This window comes from Hippopotamus amphibius, chromosome 10, assembly GCF_030028045.1.
Source record: "Hippopotamus amphibius kiboko isolate mHipAmp2 chromosome 10, mHipAmp2.hap2, whole genome shotgun sequence".
Lineage (NCBI taxonomy): Eukaryota > Metazoa > Chordata > Mammalia > Artiodactyla > Hippopotamidae > Hippopotamus > Hippopotamus amphibius.
The window spans coordinates 89,068,034-89,086,671 of NC_080195.1; the positions used below are offsets into that span (position 1 = coordinate 89,068,034).

General features: G+C 35.3%; 1 protein-coding gene across 3 annotated transcripts in view; it reads right to left on the reverse strand.

Annotated features, from left to right (window-relative positions):
• The window catches only part of SAMSN1 (SAM domain, SH3 domain and nuclear localization signals 1), a 151,939-nt gene that overhangs the window by 76,135 nt on the left and 57,166 nt on the right, over nucleotides 1–18,638 (reverse strand). The window contains exons 1-3 of one of the 3 annotated variants that reach the window (XM_057696111.1): nucleotides 6,330–6,352; nucleotides 5,978–6,114; nucleotides 4,787–5,136 (exon numbers count right to left, since the gene is read on the reverse strand). The exons of 1 other annotated variant lie outside the window; for it this stretch is intronic. In XM_057696111.1, coding sequence (XP_057552094.1) covers nucleotides 4,787–5,110 — 324 coding nt within the window. In that variant the 5' untranslated portion in view covers nucleotides 5,111–5,136; nucleotides 5,978–6,114; nucleotides 6,330–6,352. Of the gene's footprint in view, nucleotides 1–4,786; nucleotides 5,137–5,977; nucleotides 6,115–6,329; nucleotides 6,457–18,638 lie in introns of those variants that run through there. One more of the 3 variants, XM_057696114.1, reaches the window with a different exon arrangement.

The window sequence follows — 18,638 nt, forward strand, 5'->3', positions numbered from 1 at the left end:
ACTGGGTTCATCAGTACCATTTTTTTTAGATTCCATATATATGAGTTAGCATATGGTATTTGTTTTCCTTTTTCTGGTTTACTTCGTTATGTATGACAGACTCTAGGTCCATCCACCTCACTGCTAGAGCAAGCAACTTCTTAGAGACAGAAAGTAGAATAGAGGTTACCAGAGACTGGTTGCGGGGTGGGGAGGGCGAAATGTTGAGTTATTGTTTAATGGGATAATTTCTGTTTGGAATGATGAAAAAGTGCTGGAAATGCACAGTGTATTGGTTTGACAGCCATTGTGAATGTACTTGATGCCACCCAGTTGTACACTACAAATGGCTGAAATGGTAAATTTTATGTATATTTTATAACAATTAAAATAGCAAAGAAAAAAAAACAAAGCTATGAAGATGAGAAGTAAATCACTGTGTTTGGCAAAAGGATGGTATCACTTTGCTTATAGCAGAGTATGTGTGTGAAAGAGACTGGTGAGGATCTAGTTAGAAGGCAGATTAGGTGAATGAGTTTGCTTTTGACCCTGTAGGTATTGGGAAGATACTTAAAGATTTGTAAGGGGAGCAGTAACATTAGGTTTGAGCTTTAGAATCATTATTCAGGTAGGATTTATCAGATAAATTAGTCAAGTAAATGAATCTGGTAGATTAATCTGGGGATGACATGTCATGTTGATTGAAGGAGGTAGACTAGACTAGGGTCAGAGGGACGGAGTGATTGCCAAGATTGAGAATAGAAAAAGTAGAAGATAGGCAAAAATAGCTTCTCCTGGTTTTGTCACCTCTCTCCCATAGATCAGTAGTTTTGGAGGGACAGTATTAAAACCCTGAAGCCACTTAGCAGTGGGGCTGTGTGACCCAAGATCACTTTCCCATGTCAATGATTAGAGTATCCACTACTCCCCATTTAAACTGAAAGGTTAACTGTAAAATCTTTGTTCCTTTATTTCTTGCTTAGCGTTAGCACATATCCTGTTCCTCTCACTGAAACAGTTCTGCAAAGAAATCTTCCATTCTCCCCACACTTTCTCTCTCTTTGATGGATTCATGTCATACTGCATTAAAACCTTTCAGCTCCACACTTAACTTCTTCTTATGCATTTTAAGATGCTTTAAGTAGAGCTTTATTTTCTCACCTTGAGATTTTGTATATAAACTTCATTTATTTTTCTTTGATTTTTATGTAATTTGGTTTCTCATTGTTATAATTTTTCTGTCTATATTGCATTTGAATTCTTCTATAAGTGGGTCTCTGTTTTGTTCTTTCAGGCCTCTGACTTTCCTTCTTTCTGAAAGAGCTTTTGTTATTATCATTTTTAAATATAGCACACTATTTTGATAAAAGAGATTTCAAAACATTTGAGACATTTGAAGGGAGAAAGGGATATTTGTTCCCCTTTTTCATGTCAAGATTACTTCCATTTCTTAATCAGATAAAAAATGTATTTATTCTTTTTATAAATCTGAAAAAAAATCCCAGATTTTGAAAAATATATTAGCTACTCTCTTAATACTACGTTAAAGGAAGGCCTCATCTTTGCAACACACAAACTTTATTCTTTCTTGCCCTTATTCCTAGCCAAGTATATGGCTCATTTTCTTCTTTTTGTTATGATGTTTCAAGTTCTCAGCATGCACGATTTCGTAAGTACCCTTCAATCACTCAGTGTAAATTGATTGTAAACACTTGGCTTCAAATATTATTTTTGGTTACTTCCACTGTTACCTTTCTTAAGATGTATCTGAAATTCTCTCTCAACACCACTCATCTTGGATATTAGAAAAGACCAGCATCCGTAAGTAGTTTTTCCTTTCACATTTCTCTTGTGGAGTATACACTTTCATAAATCTCATCTTTTGCCTTTCTCAATTTGTATCAATTCTATAATCACATATCTCTCCCCACTCTTCAGATCCCATAGATCTTACAAACAAATAAACTGCATGTTAAACATCTGTGCGTGTCTCATTCTCCCCCTGTTGACTTCTGTGAAGAGTCCTTCACAAATAATACATTTCCCTGTCTGGATTCTGTTTGTTTATGGTATCTCAACTGAGTAAAATGTTGCTTCTTTCCAAGCCCAGTACAAGCTTCTGGACTCTTTGATTTGGGTATAAATATTACCTACTATTGACTGAGTCCTGGCACCATTTCATTTAATCTTCCCAACAGCCCTTGCATAGGAGACCTTGATAACCTTGTTTTACAAATGGATGTTTTCAGTATGCAAAGTATCACTCGGAGGAAAAGAGATAAGTAGGGTCTGAAACCAATACAGAATTGGAATTTGTGTATTAAAGAAGATAAGGAGTTTGCCCAATCTCATTCTGCTAGTGATATCAGAGATGGCATTATACCCAGCTCTATAAGAACCAGCTTTGAGAGTGTGGGCCTGGAGTGGGCTAGCAGGGAGTTGCATCTGGGTGAATAAGGACTGTCTGGAAGACAAGTCACATTCAGGCCACCTCAAAACTCTGATTTAATGATGGGATCAAAGACACTGGAATCCACTATGACTGAAATTTCTGACATCAAGAAACTAATTTGTGGATTGGTTTTATTTCCCTCCAAATGTGGGGTTTAGACCCAGCTCCAAGGTATCTGCATATGTTGGTACATTTAGGAAAAAATGTGGTCACACTTTTACCCTTTAAAATTGCAAAAAGGTCATTGCTGACTACCTGCCATTGATAGCGAGTAACACTCATTTGAGAAGACGTTTCCCTCAACACTATCTGCCTTCTGTATCTTCCCTAGAATGAAAGTTAAAATATAACCCAAATAATAGCCTTGCAATTATTACAAAAAAAAAAAAAATACCAGCTATGCTAAAATGAAACTAGATTTTTTACTTGCTATTATTATAGAATATATGTGTAGAATATGAAAATAATAATTTGCACTCATCCAACTTCTTTCACTCTATGTCTCAAATCCCTGAGTGCAAGTGGTCTCATTAAGTTTACCAAACCAATTTAACTCTAACATGTTCTTGAACCCTCTCTCCAAATCCACTGAGGTTTTCCTGCCACTAATGCTGAACACTATGATCTGAAGTTCTGAGCATTCTGCAGATATGTTTGACCTTCTGAAGATAAAACTCCTTCCTTAATCATTTAGCTGTATACTAAAATAGGCAAAACTACCTAAATAAAAAAGAAAAACATTACTGGGTACACATACCTAAATCAATACACACATTCACAAACACACACATAATAACTGATTTATGTATGACTGCATTAATATAGGAACAGTTAGAAGAAAAAGAAGAAATATTTTAACTACATCTATGGTAACGGGGCTTCCCTGGTCGTCCAGTGGTAAAGAATCTGTCCTGCAATGCAGGGGACACAGGTTTGATCCCTGGTCGGAATATTAAGATCCCACATGCCGCGGGGCAACTAAACCCACGCAACACATATAAGACCCGAAGCAGCCAAAAATAAAAATAAATAAATAAATAGATCTATGGCAACAAAGTCCACTGGTTTCTAAAACTCCATTTATTTAGCCAGCAAATGTTGCTCAAATATTTATTGAGTGCCTATAATATTCTAGAGACTATGGAGGGTACAAAGATGAATTACTTACAGCAAATAAACTAATGCCCAACTCATCCCACTACAGGATGGAAGATGGTAAGATGGATGAAGACAGGAGCAGTGCATGTATTATTTTGTTCTGCATCTCCAGTGTCTAATATTGTACCAACACACAGTGATGCCAATATGTATTTGATGTCTATACAATGAAAGAACAATCCCCTTAAGTGATCTAGAAGTTCAAATGAAGGAGAGATTACACCTGTCCGGTATGACCCAGGAAGGCTTTTTAGAGGACAAAGTGTTTGATCTGTGTCTTAAAGGACAGGGTAATGGTTTTAAAGGAAAGAATAATATACCAGGCAGATAAGTAACTTATGCTCAAGTTGAAAAAAAATTAGACACCCTTAAATCCTGGAATATTTGTGTTATTTAATTTTAGTTTCTCAATTACCTCATGAGTTTAATATTACTATTTCCATTTTGCAGTGGAGAAGATTGAAATTAAAAGGTTTTAATAATTTGCCTGAGGTAAACAAGCAGCAGAGCTTGGATTCAAGCCCAGGTTTTTCTAACTTCAAATCCATACTCTTTCTCTTGTACCATATAGCCTTAGGATCTAGCTTAGTACATGGGAAACACTATAATGTATCAGCTAAAATCAGGATTCCTAGCATATGTCTGTCTAGGTTCCAGATCTTGACTCCATTTCTTGTTAGATCTGTGATATTGTACCTGCTACTTTTTTATACCTCATTTTTTTCAACTGTAAAATAGGAAGGAATTAATAGTAGAACAACACTCCCTAAATTTTAGGGTTGTTGTAAGATTTAAATGAAATAATACATGTGAAGTGCTTAGGAGAATAGTATGCACAAAGAGAATGCTGACTTAAATTAGCTATTATTTGTCAGTGAAACTGCAAGACAACAGCAACAATTTAGACAATTCAACGCACATCTTCTTGATTGAATCAACATCCATTGTCTTCCTTTAGTTAAAAAGAAATCCCTGGAAAATATTATGCAGTTGTTTATTGGAACACAAAGAAACACATGCAATAGTAACACGATAGAAGTCACAAGAGCTGTGTTACTTTTTGGCAAGACAGCTCTAGCTCTGGTAACTTTCCAGACACTGATAAATTTGGCTGATTAGCATGTTTGTTATCTGTTTCTTTCCTGCTAGTAAAACCATCCAGATAAGATAATACATTTCCGTAGTTTACAAACTTACCCATGAATGTGGGAGATCCATATCTGTACTAGAAGACTTGAGATATGGGTGGTGAGTGCAGTGGAAACAGTTGTCCCAGGGTCCAATCCGGTCAATTTGGAAATCAACATATGTCCACAGAGGGTTTTCTGGAAAAGGTTTCCAGCTGTTCCACATCTGAACTTCACCTCTATTGTGGGATAGCATTTCTGCCAAGCTGCATCCAATTGAAGTACTGCATCTAATCAATGGTGCAGAAATAGAATCCAGTCTAATCTCCATTTCTTCCTTCCTCCCTGTACTAACATTATTAACTTTCTTTTCTTGGGATTTCGCTAATTTCATACAGGAAATCAATGTTTCATCTTCATCTTTTGAATGGTAAAGAAAAATAAGTTGAGGTAAGTCAATAATTTTGCACAGGTAGAAATTATGACTATTAGAATTCCTTTTATATAATAGAAATGAATGAACATCACAGGATAAACCAAGAAGTCATATAATTTCACAAAATAATTTTACAATAGCATTTCTTTAAAGAGGAAGTCTTTGATATATTAAGTGATTTATTTTGTAAAAACAGATTTACCTAAAAATTTTTGAAAGCGTATATAATGATTAAAGTCGGTTTGCCTGGAATGACTGGAAGCCACATGCAAACAGTTTATTGAGAGATACTTTAGAAAACATACAAATTAAAAAAAAAATTCCCACATGTTATAAGCATGATATGGTATGTTTCTATTCTTAAATATTTTTAATTTTTGAGGTCATGTGTATAAGAGCAAATCAAATCTTTGCCTTACTCAAAAGAATGAAATCTCAGTAGAGATTTGCTAGAATTCTTTTGGTATCCTAAAATTCTCTATTTCAATATCAGTCTGCAAAGAGATTTATGCGTGTGGTGTGTCTCATAGTGAAATAGTTTGGAAAAGTAAGAACAAGACTAAGAAAACAAAAGAAAGAGGTATAGCTTTGGTCCTATAATGTTGATTAGTGACTCCTATATTTACATGTAGTGTAGGGTCTGATGAAATTTCTGGTAATATATAAAACATTTCTAGGAAATAGTGATATATATTACCCTTAGTGAATTGTGCCATATCATTGAATCTATTTAACCTCAAATGTTTGGCCGGTGTAAACAAAACATTTTGATTAATAGGGCATTCTTGTAAATAAATAAATGAAAATCAAAGTTGCATTCATCACCTGCCAATTAGCTGCATTCACATCAAAATTGAATTATACTGTTTTCTGTGGCCAAGGAATGGGAACAGTCGACAGTGCTGCTATTATCTTGCTGAGTTCACCCATAGCTTTCTCTTACTCTACCCCCGATTATGGTTCTGAGGGAAAGGAGCAATGGAGTGGCATAGATATAAGGTGAAATTCAGGAACCGTGTAAGGATACTTGTTTCAGAAATAACTTGGCAAAAAACCCCACCAAACCCCTCAATTTTTAATGATTATTTTAAGACTTTATCAAAATGTCCTTCATTAATATATGCTACCCCAATTCTTCCTCAAAACATTTTTATCAGGTCATCAAGTTCTTACTTACGGAGATTTATTGACATAGGTTTCATCTCATTCAGACTTGACACTCTGGCTTTCTTGGTCCAAAGCAGTTTCTGTAGTTTCTTTAAGGTGCCCATAGATTCCACCGGGTCATCACCTGATATTACAGCCTAACACAAACACAGCTTGGGGTAAAGACAAATCATTCTCCACAAAAAATTAAATATAAAATGTGTTGAGATCATAAATGTAGGAAAATTAATAACATGACCTTGACCTGTAGCCTGAGACAATTTAAGCAATAACTTGAAAGCACATCACCTTTTGGGGGTTCAAATTTGTAAAATACATCATAGCTGGCCAGTCATAATAAAGCAGAGCATTTTTTAACCTTTGTTTTTTCTTTTTATTTCAAAATGCAGCAAAATGGATTGAATCCAGAGCTCAATGTGAAATGGTTATCTTTGCAGATAACGTAGTTGGAACAAGAAATTGAAAGTTGCTGCTTGCATGTGTTAGAATAGACTGATAGCATTAAAAAAAAAAAGCAGAATTCAAATTTTCTTCATTTTCCTTTTAAAAATTTCTGGTAAAACAGCATTTTATTTCAAGTATAAAATATTTTCAAACGATATACTTTTCTTTAAATAGCCTCTTGGTTTCTAAAAGATACACACTGAGAAAAGCCAAAACACAGCCGCATCATTCTATGTTATGTTTTAGTATATAGTCATTAGTATTTAGTCACTGGTTTATTGTGGCAAAAAAAATATCGATAAAAGAATTAGCATTTCTTTAAAGACAAAGTTTTTTTGGAAGATACAGAAAAGGTTCTCATTAGTTTAATGTTGACAAATTTGTATTTATACTGCTGTCACTTATTTTTAAGATATTGTTCTCTTACGATTTCAAAATATTTTGAAAATTAATACTTTATGTGCTAAATGTTATACTAATTGGTAGAATAGTTGTATTCTGTTGTATTAACAAGATAAGAAGTCATACATAGAGTAATACTTCTTTTTCATCCAGAAAACTCAGGACTAAGAAATATTTCTCTGCCTGCTTTTGCCTCATTCTTTCCATTGAACAGTTGATAAATGACATCTAAATGGATACGGCAATTTTCAAAAGGTGAATGATTTGCTTCCTCATTAATGTTTGAATGAGACATATTATTACAGTGCTTTCCAATCCTTTGACAGAGACTAAGCCCAAAGAAATGTATAGAAGAATAAGGATCTCTGGCATGCAAACATTTCCAATTATTGCATTTAGTTCTCCTTCTTAGTCTTTAAGAATGACTTTGAACACCCAGCGTAAACTTGATGTTCTGTCTCTGCATAATGGTACCTAAGTAAGAAATGTGACATTTTGTCAGAGCAAGCCATACCTGTTTGCATTAAATAACTGGAAAAATACTGAAATCATTTTAATCTTTCAGAGAGGACTGTGATGAGATTTTCTTAGATATGCAAAAGCTTTCTACTTTTTCCAAAGGTCATGCTCAGCTCACCATGATTTCCATTGCTATTTATTTTTGTATCATTTTCCCCAGAATTCCTTTTTAGTACTTTCTAGTTACTCAATTTTACAGGTCTGTTACAACTCAGAAAGAGTCATTTTCTAATCTTCAGCCCCTTCCAGAAAGAATGAGCTGGACTTGCACAACCATTGATCACAATATTTTTTTGTTGTGCTTTTCTTACGGCAACCTCTTCCTCCTGCACACAAAGCTTAGTTGCTCCATTGAAACACTGGCATCAAAAACAAGCTTCTCTCTCCCCCTTCTTTGTGAAACAGACGTTCACTTGATTTGGGGAGATATGTTAGATACCAGGGTAACTGAATTTCATATTAACGATTTGCCCCTAGGAGGAATAGAAACATTTGAATAGTGTCTAAATTCAAATGAGTGAGATCCCATGCCCGGAGTGGTAAAACGAACTGACCCCTCATTATTTTGTCCATACTCTATTACACCCTTTTTAAGGAACAGTATTGTTAACTTTCACTTACTCATATTTGAATCATTAGAGATCAGTCTACTGTACTTCATTCGTTTTTGAATCCAATATGGCTAGGATTGTGCATGGCTTAATAAATGTTTGCTGAATGTAAATACACTCTTGATTTCATGCATATGTTTTATCTACCAAATGGATTACTCATAGTAAATTGTTTATATTAGGCTGGCTACTTTATTTTTTTTATTTTTTTTATTTTTTTTATTTTTTATTTTATTATTTTTTTTGGGGGGGTACATCAGGTTCAATCATCTGTTTTTATACATATATCCCTGTATTCCCTCCTTTCCTTGACTCCCCCCCTTGGCTGGCTACTTTTTAATAGCAAAGTGCTTCTGGAAAACCTTCTCTTGCTATTAGATAGTATATACCTGATGGATGAAAGTTAGAGTTACTATTATTATAAGAGGTATAGAATCATTAAGATTATCTATTAAAAAGAAATCTTCTATAATATTTTGAATAATAATGTTATTAAAAAATTACAGTTCTCTAATCTGCTACCTGCATATTGGTATTGAATTTGATTAAAATTTTAATAATGTGCCTTTTAATTTCTAGATGTTTTCTATGAAGACTGACCTGTAAATTAAAGTTACCATTCAACCAATCAACAAACTTTTATTGAGCACCTACTGTATGTCAAACACTATCACACATTCTGGGGATACAGCATTGAGCAAGTAAGACGAGATCCCTGCTTTCATACTCTACGTTCTAGAGAGGAGTGACATACCATTAACATATAAACAAATACATGAACAATAAAATGAGGCATAAGAAGTGCCATGCTAAGAATTCACAGGGTGATGGCATGGGGATGGGAGTGTTACAATTTACATTAGGTGATCAGAAGGGTTTCACTGAGGATACTGAAACTGAGGCTTGAACGACAAGAGGGAACCAGACATGAAACTTTGGAGATAGTTTTAGATTCAGTGGATGGTCAGGAAGGACATTTCAACTGAGACTTGAATGATGGAAAAGAGTGAGCGAGGCAAATAGCAGAAGGAAGAGAATTTCTGGAAGAGGATACAGCTTATGCAAAGGTTCTAAAGCTGGAATTCCTGGGAGAATTCTTAGTGTATACCCAAGGAAGAGAAGGAAGGGGAGAGTAGCATGAGATAAGGCCAGAGATTTAACTAGGAGTCTTCAAGGAGGCTTTTCTAAAGCAGGCTTAGGAATACGTATTTTATTCTAATCAGAGGAAGGACACAACTTGGATTACATTTTTATTCATATTCCCTCTTCATTGAATTTTGATCATCTTTCTTTTTAAAGGACTTTTCCCAAAGCTTTCAAATGTGCTCTGATCTCATCCATCTTTAATTCACCATCTTTTATTTACCCCTCTTTCTACTCCCTTTCCCAGGCATGTTTCTCAAAAGAGTTAACTATGTATGTGCTTCCTCTAATTTAATCTTTTTAATTTCTCATGCTTTCCACCCATCTCATGTACTCATCAATCAGCTTTTGTCTCTACTATTTCATTTAAATTGCTTTTATGATCCAATGAACCCCACAAACTCCATTATTACTTGATATTCAGCAACATTGATCATGATGACCTTCAGGAAATACTTTCTTTTCTTGGCTTCTGTGACACCATGTTCCTGATTTTCCTTTCACCTATTTTGGCTGTTCTTTCTCTAACTCCTATATGATGATACCTCCTTTTCTCTCAAAATTAAATGCTTAAGTTGCTTTAGAACTAACTCTAGGCCTTTATATAATATTGCCATAATGTTTTTTCTCATCTACACACACACACACACACACACACACAGCTTTTAATATCACTTATATGCTAATGATTCCCAATTTACTTCTCTAAGGCTTTCTTCAGAGCTTCAGACTCACATATTCAACTATTTAAAATGATTTATAAGCACGATCAAGATTGACCTCTAGACCCTCCAAACATGTTTCTCATCTGGTCTTCTTCAATTCACTGAATGCCATCTTCATCCACCCTTCTGCACATCCCATAAATCGGGTTATCACCTTTGCCATCTACCTCTCCTTTGTTTACTTGTATTTATCCCATTACTGAGTTTGGTTTATTCTCCAAAATGTATCTTGAATCTGCTTCTTTTTTTCCACTTCCATTGTTATCACCCTAGTTTAATTTTCTCTCATTGAAACTACTGCCAAGTCCCCATTTGGTTTTCTTTTAGTTTTTGCACGCCTTTAGTTGATTCATAATTTAATGTTAGCGTTCTCTTTGAAAGATGTAAACCTGAGGATATTACTATCACGCTTAAATTACTGCAGAAATCCCAAGTATTCTTTTAATAAAATCCAAAATACATAATTGGGTCTATAAGGTCCCCACTAGCTTACAATGTGCAGGCCTCTAGTTTCCTAATCTCTGTAACTCTCCTTTCTCAGTGTTTTTGTATATGCTGCTCCGTCTGCCTGGAATGCTTATTCTCATTCTTTTGACCTGGTTAATTCTTTCCTACTCACTCCTGGAGCCTCAGCCTAATGTCATTTTTTTCAGAGAGATCGTTCCTGACTCCCAAGTCAAATTGCGTCCCCATTGTTTCACCTTCTTGTCTCTCACTGCATTTTCAGGTTTATGTTGTTGTGTCATCATTGGTTAAATTTCTTTCTTCTCCAATAGACTCTAAACTGAAAGAAGGCAGGAATCATACCCTTCTATATACGTATCATGCAGCATCCTTAGTACCTATAACATTGCTAACAGTTAGTATTCCATATGAATTAGTTAAAATAATAATATGAAATGAATGAAGGAATAAATGGATGAGGGCTTGATTTGATAAAATCTATTTCTTCAAAATGTAATATGCAAAAAACAGGATTAGGAATTGAGAAATGAGAGGAAATTTTTAAATTGTATTTAGCTTACTTATTGTTTTTCTTCATCAAAAGGGTAATTATATATGAATATAAATTAAAAATTTTCATATATACATTTTAATATGCATATACTATATCTTTTATATATAAATGTGCATATATTTTAGTTCACTTGGCTCACATTCCTTAAATAATGTAAAAATTTTGTTACATGTGTTGGATTAAACACACCTCATTTTCTGACACTTTGCTTGACTATTAGGATGATAGAATAATTTTTAGAAAATAGCATCAATGAATTATTGAACTGGATTAATCCTACAATCATATTTTATGAGCCAGGATGGAACTTCTTGGACATCTAGTCTACCAGCCTATTTAAAAAACGAGAAAACCCAGAGAAACTAAGTGGCTTATCCAGGGAAAGATAATTCATTAATAACAGAGCTAGGATGAGAATCAAGTATTCTGACTTTTAATCCGATGTTCTTTCTCACAAGATTTTTAGGAGCCGACATAATTACTGGTTATCTGGTATTGACAGTCAAAATAAGACAAACCAAATTCAGGGTTTTGATTTATAAATTAAATATGGTTCTCCAATATAGAGGATAAGTATCAGGTAGACACTTAGATGTATAGGCCTAGCCTCATATATATATTATATATGTAATATATATCTTCTTTTATATATGTCTTTATATATAATATATAAGAATATTTAATGATATATATACAAACACACACACACACATTTTCTCTTTCATATATATATTTCACTACGAGGGAATTTACCCCTCATAGTGAAATATATATAGAAACAGGCTTATGGAAACTAAATAAATCAAAATCATCTAACTGTATGAATTGTGATCTATTTACCCTACTAATGAAAAATAAGTTGGAAAGTAACATGATGGACCTTAAATGAAGTAAAATAATTTCCCTTTGTTCTTTTTCTGTTCTTAATTTCTGATTTAGAAAAATTTTCCTCTCTAGTGACCTCTTTAGCAAGTATTCAAATAGAAAACAGCAGATCACCTGATGTCTATATCACATAATTTCTTCAACAGAGGAAATAGAGGTTTTAAAAAATATTATTATCTTGGTTTATTTTAAAAGGAAGCTGTAATGAACACCCTAAAGTGAAACTTCAAGTAGTTTCACGTATTTTGCATTGACAGTTTCTCTGACCTTCGTCGTCTTATGACTCTTCACTTAGTTACTCAAGATTTACCAATTCTTAGGGTTTTAGAAATGATTTTTTTAATGCTTACAATACACTATTAAGTGAAAAATCAGAATGCAAATTTGTATAAAAAGTATAAACTTTAAATGGCCCACTCTAAATGGCTTCTTTCTTCTTTATATACTCTGCATTCTCCAAGTTTTCTACAATGAAGATATATTACTTCTATAATTGGGAGAAATTCTATAATTTAAAAAATGTATTAAGAAGGGACTTCCCTGGTGGTGCAGTGGTTACGAATCCGCCTGCCAATGCAGGTGACATGGGTTTGATCCCTGGCCCAGGCAGATTCCACATACCTCCGAGCAACTAAGCCTGTGTGCCACAACTACTGAGCCTGCGTGCTGCAACTTCTGAAGCCCAAGCACCTAGAGCCCATGTTCCGCAACAAGAGAAGCTACTGCAATGAGAAGCCTGTGCACCTCAATGGAGAGTAGCCTCCACTCGCCACAACTACAGAAAGCTGCGTGCAGCAGTGAAGACCCAATGTAGTCAAAAAAAAAAAAAATTTGTTCAGCGAAAGAAACCATAAACAAGACTAGAAGGCAACCCTCAGAATGGGAAAAAATAGTTGCCTATGAAACAACGGACAAAGGATTAACCTCCAAAATATACAAGCAGCTCATGAAGCTTAATACCAAAAAAGCAAATAACCCAATCCACAAATGGGCGGAAGACCTAAATAGACATTTCTCCAAAGAAGACATACAGATGGCTAACAAATACATGCAAAGATGCTCCACATCACTAATCATCAGAGAAATGCAAGTCAAAGCCACAATGAGGTATCACCTCACACCGATCAGAATGGCCATCATCACAAAACTTGGAAACAATAAATGTTGGAGAGGGTGTGGAGAAAAGGGAACTCTCCTGCACTGTTGGTGGGAATGTAAGTTGGTACAGCCACTATGGAAAACAATTTGGAGGTTCCTTAAAAAACTACAAATAGAACTACCATATGATCCAGTCATCCCACTCCTGGGCATATACCCAAAGAAAACCATAATCCCAAAAGAAACAAGTACCATAATGTTTATTGCAGCACTATTTACAATAGCCAGGACATGGAAGCAACCGAAATGCCCATCAACAAATGAATGGATAAAGAAGATGTGGCATATATATACAATGGAATATTACTCAGCTATAAAAAGGGATGAGATGGAGCTATATGTCATGAGGTGGATAGACCTAGAGTCTGTCATACAGAGTGAAGTAAGTCAGAAAGAGAAAGACAAATATTGTATGCTAACTCATATATATGGAATCTAAAAATGGTACTGATGAACTCAGTGACAAGACAAGAACAAGGACGCAGATGCAGAGAATGGACTGGAGAACTCGAGGTTTGGGAGGGGGTGGGGGGTGAAGGGGAAACTGAGACGAAGCGAGAGAGTAGCACAGACATATATATACTACCAACTGTAAAATAGATAGCCAGTGGGAAGTTGTTGTATAACAAAGGGAGTTCAACTCGAGGATGGAAGATGCCTTAGAGCACTGGGACGAGGAGGGTGGAGGGGGGACTCGAGGGAGGGAGGGAATATGGGGATATGAACTTGGTGTACCCCCCTAAAAAAATAATAAATAAATAAATTTAAAAAAAAAAGAAAAGAAAAACAAACAGATGATTGAACTTGGTGTACCCCCCCAAAAAATAATAATAAAAAAAAATGTGTTAAGAATATAGGTTTGTTTTAATCAAATCTATTTCTGCCAAAACTGTATCTCCATTCTCCTTTATGTGAATGTGATTACTCTCTATTTATGACCTAAAACATACTCTAAAGAGATAATTTGTAAGGTCACAATGATCAATTAACATTTAGTAACTCAATGGACAGTAATAAAACCAAGAGGATTATGAACTAGAGTCAATCAATGCACACACATGAAAACAAACAAGTTTCATCTCAGAGGTTTATTTTACTGCTTTCTTTGGAACTACAAATAACTAAAAAGACAATTTGAAAGTAATTCATTTAAGCAAATGAAATATTGATTGAAGAAATAACTGGTGGAAAAATTGCCATAATTGTAATTGCAAAACGTATTAATTTTGTGATAGAAATTGAAGTGAAATGAAGACTGTATCAGCCCTTAAAATAGGGTTGGGCACAATAAAAAAAGTCATTGAATGAATAGGCACTTGAATACATTAATTAATGAAATAGAATATATTCTCCTAGAAGACTTTTAAGATATCTAATTATTCATTCAACACACATTTACTGAGCACCTAACCTCTGGGAGATGCAAAAGAGAATAAGATGTTTTGTCTGCCTTGTGATGCTCATTGCTCAGTATGAATGATTTAAAAACAGTCATCTAAGTTTCTGTGTCTGTCCCCTCCACTGAAAGGTGAGCTGTTTGGGGTTCCAGAGCTGTTTTGCACATCTCAACCCTGGTCTTTAGCATGCTCAATAAATATATGGGAACTGAACAGCTGGTCAAAAATACATCTGGAGGAAAAGGCTAATGTGTGTCATATGAGAAATACAGATAAAATGTGATGGTTATTCACATGAGAGAAAGATTCCACCAAGTTAGGTGGGGAAAGGAAAGGCATTTGCCTGGAGGACTAGCAGGCATTTGAACAGCTAAGCAATGTAATTTAGCGTCTAACAAAGCCCTTTATATAACAGTCTTATCCCAATATGTATATACAAATCACCCACTCCAGTTCTAACACAGGTTTCTGGCTCCTTCTCCCTCTCAAGCAGATTTTGGGGTGCATAATTCTGGTCTTGGAATAATGGCTCTATTTTCCAAGACACAAGGATGTCACAAGTTCACGTCCATTTCTCCCCACTTCTGTATGAGGAGCCAAGACTGCTCTTTGTTCATTGACCCATAGGTTGGGGCGGTCTTTTAATGTGGAGACACTGCCAAGTCAGCTAGAAGCTGCCAGGATTACACAAGTCAGAGATGCAAATGAGGTTGTGTGGGTTTAAGGGAAAAGGCTGCAGAAGCAATATCTTTTTTACTTCCATATAGAATCTTCTGCTTTGAAATTTTGAAGAAGTTTCTGGAACTGTTCATAACAACATTTCTTTTGGGGCGTACACCCTCTAGCTGGCCAAAAAATGTGAGCAATAAGAAATTTAAGAGCCAGTATGCAAATAAATTAATTTTTATTAAGCACCTGTTGGACTCCTAGCAATATAAGGAGCCATGGTAATAGCAAATTGCATACAGAAAACACAACCCTTGTTTCTAGGAATTATAATTTAAGATACACAAGAAATAAATGAAAAATGTCAGGAAAACCTGGTTTAATAGAAGCAAGCTTGGTCTGCAGATAAGTAGCTGCTCTGTTGTGATGCTTTTCTTTGTGACTGGCCATGTGCACTTGAGCAAGCCACTTCACTCCCCCATGCATCTACAAAAGGGGGAGTTGGGTCATAGGAATGCATTATTACCCAGATAAGTTTAGGGACATTAGATTATATAAGTATCCCTTTTGTTACCTATATAAACTCTTGGACCTCAGAAGAGTATCAAGGAAAAAGTGGGAATGAGCTACTACTAATCGCGGACTATCAGTGTTTGAAGAAGTCTTTGTAATTCATCCAGTCCAACACCTTAACAGTGAGAAAACTGAGGCATAGAAATATGAATTTAATAGCCTAAAGCACAGTCAGTGGTAGCTCCAGGTATTTTGATCCAGTTTCTAATTTTTTTCTTAGTCCTTCCAAACACATAGCCTTATTTTCATCTGGGAAGTCCTTCTAGTATTCATTAAGATTGAGTTTGTTTTTTTTTTCCGCCACAGCTCTTTGATATTCTAACTAGTCATTAAAAACTTAAAAGGCATGGGAAACAGCAAAGGTAGCATACGGTAATTTTTCAGGGAATAGAAGTAATATTTAAATAGTACCTTTCCAACACCTCTTCCTACCTAGCATAGCTATCATTCCTTAGGCAAAAAACTACTTTTGATAAGAAAACTATTGTATCGATAGCAACTTAGATGTTAGCATGTTAATTATCTTTGGGAAGAGAAAGCCATGAATGGAGATATCTTGAAACTATTATATTTGTACCTACATAAATAAACATGATTTGTTGTAATAGATGGTTATTTGCCACAGAATCTGCAAATTTATATTACATTTTGGGAAATAATAACCAAATAAAGTTGCATAATTTAGCTTACAGTGTTCCCAAAAGTCAATCTGGAAAAAGAACTGCAAATAGGATTTACAGCCTATTCAAGCCCATAGCACTATAAGACTTGTGCTGTACATGAGTGTCCTAGAAATTTTCCACACCTGCTAAAGCATGTCCTTTCCCTGAACCTCTGTTTAGCAATAGCCCTACAAGGAAAGGCAGGTGGTTGATGTGATCTGAGGATTTCAATGTCATAAGAGAGAGCTGGCACACAAAGGAGATATACCTCGTAACACTACAAAATTTTCCATGTCTCAGGAGAAATTGCTAAATTTTAGGGAAATTTTTTTACATTAAAAACTCATCCTTCTTTGAAGGAAATGCTTTTTGCTTCTCTTGGGTCAGGAAGTTTCTCAATAAGGACAAGTCTTTTTACGTTCTCTGAAAACACTTTCATGTGGCAGCTGAAAACAAATGTAACGAAGAACTACAGAAAATAATGCTCATTGCATTAACATTATTGTGAAAGAGATGGAAAAACCACTTAACTTCATCTTTACATACATGTATACAAAGATGAATATGTATGTGCATGTATGTACATATAGTGTATTTACATCATATGTACAGTGAATTCACTCCCCATCCCTCACTTACTCAAGTCCTAACACATGGTCCAAAGCCCAGAAGAAGTTTGGTAGAAAGAAAATTAGGGTCAGAAAAATGGTTTATGGAGCAGTCTGTTCCTTATTCCCTTAATGCCCTTTATTATTGGGTATGTAATGGGTATCCCTTTTTGAAAGTCTGATAGAGTTTAAACTCACTCTAAATATACATTTGGAATTGGGTGATATCTGGGGACATAGTGTTAGGGGAACCACTGACTGAAACTGCCTGGCCTGGCCAATCCTGAGTAAACACTTGTATGAGTCATCTTACAACAGGAGGTCCTGGTAAGAAATGCAGAACTAACAAGCTACCATTGACTAGAAGAATTCGGGAAAGGTCAAAAGGAGAGAGGAGACCCCAGTCCACATGTCCTACCAACCTCCCAGAATCCTTCTTGCTGGAATCCTTCTTAGCTGAGCGATGCGTGGGCCACCAGGAAGGACCCTGAGTCAGAATGATTCACCAGAGACAACCAGGAAACTAACCCCATCACCATAAAACCCGAGACTGCAAGCCACGTGGCAAAGCAGTTCTCCTGGGCTCCCTTACCCTGCTGCTCTCAGCACGGGTGCCCCTTCCCAATAAAGTCTCTTTTTTTGTCAGCATGTGTGTCTCCTTGGGCAATTCATTTCTGAGTGTTAGACAAGAGCCCACTCTTGAGCCCTGGAAGGGGTCCTCCTTCCTGCAACAATAGTACAGGATATTTTTATTATGTTTGGTACCTGTCAATATAAGTTTCTTAGTGTCAACTACTCTTTTGAAAACTCCAAGTACCTGGTATTAAACACAGTTTCTACCCAGGGCACCACAGTGCAACAAAGGGCACTGGTGAGAGTTTATAACAGAAAATAGACTTGTAGGGAAAGGACATAAATTTTCATTGAACATCTTCTAAGGGTAGTATATATGGGCTGCTCGTTCAGTATTTATAGCAATTGTAAGAAGTTTTTCTTAGCGTCATTTTACACATAAGGAAATTGAGTCACAGAGAGTTTAAACAAGTCCAAAGTCAAGACTTATGACTCATATAAAAGTAATGCAAGTTTGGTTTCTATAAAGTCCTAAGCTAGGCAGAAGTCTCACAAGTTCTAGACCAAAACCAAGAGGCAAAGAGTAGAAACTGACAGAGTAGCTGAAGTGATGGAAACTAGTACTGAGTGATTGGATTTTATTTTCCATTGAGTGTACTGTGTGGATTTTTAAGGAATTAGGCGTGCATTTTTCAGGTTTGTGTTCCCTTTTAATGATATCAACTAGTTTGGCACATTTTAAGTTACCAGAATGTGTTTACTAGTCATTTTTTGAATTATATAATTCTTTAAAAAATGAGAATAATGCTAAGAAATACCCAAATAATTCCTATCAACCTTTTAAGATGATCAAGAGGTGAAAATGCCACAGGTATTTAGAATTAAAATGGCTAGATAATATAGCTTATTCATAAAATTCATTTGTTACTACCAGC